The sequence below is a fragment of the Pseudophryne corroboree genome, chromosome 2, assembly GCF_028390025.1.
Source record: "Pseudophryne corroboree isolate aPseCor3 chromosome 2, aPseCor3.hap2, whole genome shotgun sequence".
NCBI classification, from domain to species: Eukaryota; Metazoa; Chordata; class Amphibia; order Anura; family Myobatrachidae; genus Pseudophryne; species Pseudophryne corroboree.
In genome coordinates this window covers 769729785-769735784 of record NC_086445.1, presented here as the reverse complement: position 1 = coordinate 769735784, position 6000 = coordinate 769729785, and the positions used below count along the sequence as shown (strand labels likewise).

The following is a 6000-nucleotide window of genomic DNA, read 5'->3' as shown; positions in this document are numbered from 1 at the left end:
CCAGATGCGCTGTACATGGTCGAGTCACATTATTATGACCACCTCATACATTTGACGTCAGCAATGAGCTGCCCATGAAGTGCGTCACATTTTGTGCTCTGGCTTGGTGGGTATATAAGGTGTGAGATAGGCTTTCTGTACACATATAACATGTTGCTGTCATGGGAAAAGGGGCAATTTATTTGAGTTGCAAAAAGGGAAGATTATTGTCTTGTGGGCCAAGGGTGGCTGTATTTCTGAAACATTGCAGTGTGTGAACTGTTTGCGTGCTGCTGTGGTGAAGGTGTATTGTGACTGAACAAATGGCACCATTGTGAATAACCGAAGTGGAAACTGCAGCACACCATGGGGGTCATTCCGAGTTGATCGCTCGCTAGCTAGTTTTAGCAGCCATGCAAACGCTATGCCGCCGCCCACTGGGGAGTGTATTTTAGCTTAGAGAAGTGCGAACGCATGTGCTGCCGAGCTCTGCAAAAACAGTTTGTGCAGTTTCAGAGTAACTCTGAACCTACTCAGCGCTTGCGATCACTTCAGCCTATTTATGTCCAGATTTGACGTCATACACCCGCCCAGCGAACGCCCGGCCACGCCTGCATTTTTTCAGACATGCCTGCGTTTTGCAAACACTCCCTGAAACCGGTCAGTTGACACCTAGAAACGCCCTCTTCCTGTCAATCTTCTTGCAGCCGTCAGTGCGAAGGAAAACTTCGCTAGAACCTAAGCACAACCACAAAGAGCTTTGTACCCGTATGTCGCGTGTGCTCATTGCGGGCCATATGCATGCGCATAAATGCAATTTTTTCACCTGATCGCTGCGCTGCGAAAATCGGCAGCGAACGATCAACTCAGAATGACCCCCCATGTGCCATTGATATGAGAGGTGAAAGTCGGTTATGAAGGTGCGGGAGGGCCAATCGACATGCACTGACAAAATGAACCTGGGGGCTTCCTGATATGTGTCTAAAATGGCAGCTCAGCCCATATAGCTACTGTTTGTGCTGCACACGGCGGTTACTCTGGCTATTAGCTGGTGGTCATAATAATGTGACTTGAGCGTGTATGACAATGCATACATTGGTGACAGTGGGAAGAAACCACAGAGCTGGTGCATGGTGTTCAGGTACTCTCACCCGCACACTGGCTAGCCTAGATACTAAAGCATAGAATATAGGTGTGTAAACAGCGCTTAGAAAACTGGATATGGAAAATTAATAATCACAATTTATTATAAAAGTTGTTGCAACAAATAAAACATTCAATTCTTATATATATATGGGTATATTAATAAAATAAATTCAGTAAAAAAAATGTCAAATAGGGCAAGCACAGCAAATTTGTTTGGTGTATTACCACATGAGGATGCCGGACATGATGTACTGAAGAAAGTCCTTGGAATTATGCCACAGTCCTGGGTGCACTTTGCAATGCTAGCAGGTGAATGTCCAAAGATTAGGTGAACCTTGTTTGCTTGGTTCCAAGCCAGATGTAGACCTCTTTATAGCTGGATCTCTGGTGCTTACATGGACTTCTGCAAATTCCCAATTGCTGATGGACTTCTAGGCTTTTTCCAGGTATGATTGGTGATTCAGTGGTACACGGCTCCTCCAGACCAACGCGTTTCGCTGTATCCACAGCTTTTTCAAGGTATGTGTGCCCATAGTGTGGGTGCCCTTTTTAAAGGCTGTGCTAATTGCCCATTGTTGACAGCTGAGATCATTTGCAAGTTTTAAAATAAATAACAAAACAAAACCATATCCAGTTTAATTTATTTATATACATAGGAGACAGATGTATATGTACTCCAAACTTAGCTTTGAATAATATTAAAAGATTTATATATCAAAACCTTTTAAAACACTTCCTGTTTAGATGTATGGGTCACATGACCGCATACCTAGACATCCTGTCAGTGGAACGCAAGCTTGCTATTTATTGGTTAAAATTAACATACTTTCCGATCACGTGACTCTTAGGCTGTTAATACAGACCTCCACGTGATCGTTTAGATACTAAAGCATACGGCTCCCTGGAAGAGTAAGAGCTTGTGCAGGAGGGAAAGCCATTAGGAGACATTGGGCGGCAATCTTAGAATGGAAGTACGGATGTGACACAGCCTGGTTCCAGCAGCACGGTCCTGACTGCATTCCTAGCTTATGCCAGCTCTGCGGTAGAGATGGCTACTGACTCTCTGTCTCAACACAGTGACTCGAATCATCAGGAAGTATGAATGATTCGAGTCACTAACAGTTTAGTGAGTCGAGACAGCTGCAGCAGTAGCCTCTCTCAGCCAGAAGGAAGAAACTCAGTGTGTCATTGTGATTGGCCAGCGGCAATACCAGGTGACACCCAGTGGGAGGGGGGAGGGAGCAGTCATGACTCACCAGTGAGTGCTGTGCTGCTGTGCCTGATTCATTCATCCTGATTCCTGAGTCTGCCTGTGAGTTGAGACAGATGTACACCATACCTCCCAACATGACCCTCTCCAGGAGGGACAGAATGCTCTGCTCCTGGACTTCCCTCATAATGTATAATTGCCATCTCCTGTGCTGAAACACCTTTCTTATCCATTAACCTGTTCAACACAGGTGCCGGTAATCATAGAGAAAGAGAAAGTCCAGAAGCAGAGCATTGTGTCCCTCCTGGAGAGGGTCATGTTGGGAGGTATGGTACACTGTGTAGACTCAGTGACTCAGTGGACTGATCTGATTCATGCAGCATTAAACTGCAGGAGGTGGAGTCCCTGTGGTACAGGGCTCTCAGCTCAGTGCTCACTGCTCCTGCTCAATGTGATTGTGACTGAATGCAGGGCCGGTTCCGGGGCTTCTGGCGCCCCGGGCGGCATTAGGGGGTGTGGCTTCATACAGGGGGCATGGTCATTTACGCCCCCTGTACAGACTGAAATGATGTGCGGTGCGCGATGACGTCATCGCGCACCGCACAGTAAAGGACCTCTCCACGAAGGGAAACTAGACGCGTACGCGTCTAGTTTCCCTACACAGCGGCAGCGGGGGGGGGGGGGGGGGGAGCAGCGGCCAGCAGCAGCAGGGGGGCAGCGGGCAGCACACAGCAGCAGCGGATCTTGCCCTGGTGCGGCATCCTCCGGATGGCGCCCTGCTCCCTCCGGAAGGCGGCGCCCCGTGCAAAATTCCTGCTTGCCCGTGGCAAGATCCGCTACTGACTGAATGATATGTGTTTCATGGCTGTTAAGCTTTCTCTCCTCAGCCAGAAGTAATGTGCATATTCAGTAACTTGTATGCAATTACTGGTTATTAATGGGTGGTCTTCTGTTTGCCGGCGGTCGGACTCCCGGCGCTCAGTAGACCGGCGCCGGGAGCCCGACAGCCGGCATACCGACACTTATTTTCCCTCGTGGGGGTCCACGACCCCCATAGAGGGAGAATAAAATAGTGTGGCGCGCGTAGCGCGCCACCGTGCCCGTAGCGTGGCGAGCGCAGCGAGCCCGCAAGGGGCTCATTTGCGCTCGCCAAGCTGTCGGTAAGCCGGCGGTCGGGCTCCCGGCGCCGGGATGCTGGTCGCCGGGAGCCCGACCGCCGGCCAGCCGTAGTGAACCCTTATTAATAATATATCAACATAACACTGAATCTATGTTAATATATTATTAACAATCAGTGCATAAGCAGCTGCTTCCCCCAGATACACTGCACAATCTGTCCAGCTGAATAACTCCCTCCATGAGTCACCAGCACTGGTCTGCCAGCACTGAGTCTCTCTGGCAACTCACTGATCATGTGCACTGTCTCTGCAATACTTTCCAATACAAATGAGTCATGACTCATGTGCCGAGACACTGATTCGAGACACTCCACTAAACTGAGTCATGTGTCTCAACTCACTTCAGTGAATCACTTTGTCCATGACTACTCTGCGGTGCCTGGGAGGGAGGGGAGGAATACGGTAGAGAAGTCACATGGCTGCCTTTTCACCATGGGGCGCAGCTCTGGCGGACTGCCCCTGTGACTTTACTGCTGGTGAGGAGGTTACATAGGTTCTCCTCTCACAGAGGCAGAACCAGAGGCAGCTCCTAGCTCTAGATAGTCAGTGGGCAGAAAGAAGCTTCTCATTGATAATGCATAAGAATAACAGTAACTGTATATAATGGGGAAGATCCAGGCAGCATGTCTGTGTAGCCCAGACCCATTACAAAAGTGAAACTACACATCGGTAGCTGCACTACATCAATCACATTCAGTGGCGTAAGTTCATCCCAGTTGCCCGGAGACAAGATAAATATTGGTGCCCCCCTATTTCCTTTATTAAGATAAGTGTGTGTGTGTGTGTGTGTGTGTGTGGTGTTCTGAAAAAAAATTATATACTGTATTTATACATTTAATTGTTTTATTTTAAATCACACATTTCTTAGCAGTCATACCCAGGATTAGAGTCCATGACCTGTTACACTGACAGCAGACACTTTACTGATAGAGCTATTTGCTCCTGAATAGGAAGCATGAGAATTCTAACTATATAAGTTACGTGTAATTGTCAGAGAAGTATCTTCATATAGTTAAAATTCCTATACAGGAGCAAACAGCTTCATCAGTAAGGTGTCTGCTTCCAGTGTAATAGGTTGTGGTTTCTAATCCTGGCTATGACACTTGTAAAATGTGTATATTCAGTATAATAAAGAGGGTGTGACTAAGCAAGCCCTACATAGTCAGTCAGACGCAGAAAGTGACTGTAACAGTGACAGGCATACTCGACAGCAAAGACAGTTTTAAATTAGTAAGCTGCTTGAGTACTGTAGAACTGCATCTTTAATTAGCAGCACAGCTCCTTTAGCAGATAGTTGTTCAGGGACTACTAGGCCTATTATCTCTAATTCGCTGCCTCATGGGCCCTGCAGTGGTAAGCACTTATTGCTCAACGGAAGCAGTGTGAGCGAGGCTGGCAGTGTTCACTAGAGAACAGTGCCTTAAAACAAGCCAAGATAAATGACAGCTACAGTAGTTATTTCCACAGAAACAGTTGTCAAAAGATTGTTATTGTGGCACAGTGTCAGAGGAAATGGTAATTGCTTTCAGAGAAGAAAAGAGCTACAATTCGTGCTGCATAATCTGGGCTAGCTACATTGTACAGTATCTTGTGGCATTTCTTATTTGCAACATTGACTTCAGGCATTCAGTCTCTGATTCTAGGAGCTTAAATTTACTAAAATGTGCACTATATACTTAATTCAGCAAACCGAACATTATAGAGGTTTAAGGGGGCCCAGTGTATGAGTACTTTCTAATATGATTGCTGCATTAACCTTGTATTTTAGCTTGATAGGATTGTAATCTAATATATGCTGTGTTCTTTCACTGATTTCTTATGTAACACTGTAAGGGAACAAGGTGCCGTTTCGTGGGGTAAATGTTAGCAAGCAGCAGCTGAGGAATCACACAAGTCCAGTGTGTGGTGCAACTGGCCACGACCAGTTTTATTAGGCAGAAAACAAAACAAACATCAAAAGAAAATACCTTGCCTGTCCGGCACTAACTAAACACAAGACATTCCTAACTGTCTCTAAACAAAAAAACACAGAGTTTTCCAGTCAACACTGTATGGCTCACATATATAAGGAAGCATACTTCTCTCACAGAGATCCTGCAGTCTTTCCAGGCAGTCTGCCCACACTAATCAGGCTAGCAGTCCTATAACCCACTTACACAGCTGAAACCCTGATTAGCCTTCTGTGAGGTCAAAGACCCGAACTGGGCCCAACGTCTGGAACTTGCCCTATCTTTCTTTCAGGGCCCTTATGCAGTTTTTCCAATAAACTGAAAAGGTTCTGAACTTCTGACAAAACAAAACAAAACATTTTCCTAATACAGGTAAGACAAGAACCTGGGGCAAACATATCTGCCCTCAAACACTATTCCAGTGTTCTTGTCACATATCCCCCTCCCCTGTTTCGACCTAGGGGCCGGAACACTTGTAGCCCCCAAACAGAAGATGCAGGACAATGCATCTGCGTTGGCCAATTGTGTACATGGTCTA

At 46.6% G+C, this 6000-nt stretch overlaps 1 protein-coding gene across 4 annotated transcripts in view; it reads left to right on the top strand.

The window, feature by feature from the left end:
* The first annotated feature begins 1529 nt into the window (after nt 1-1529).
* The window catches only part of LOC135047996 (arylsulfatase H-like), a 450445-nt gene continuing 445974 nt past the window's right edge, over nt 1530-6000 (top strand). Inside the window, exon 1 of one of the 4 annotated variants that reach the window (XM_063955494.1) lies at nt 1530-1644. In XM_063955494.1, the coding sequence (XP_063811564.1) occupies nt 1574-1644 (71 nt within the window). In that variant the 5' untranslated portion in view covers nt 1530-1573. The remainder of the gene's footprint in view (nt 1645-6000) is intronic. The other 3 variants (XM_063955495.1, XM_063955491.1, XM_063955492.1) reach the window with 3 other exon arrangements.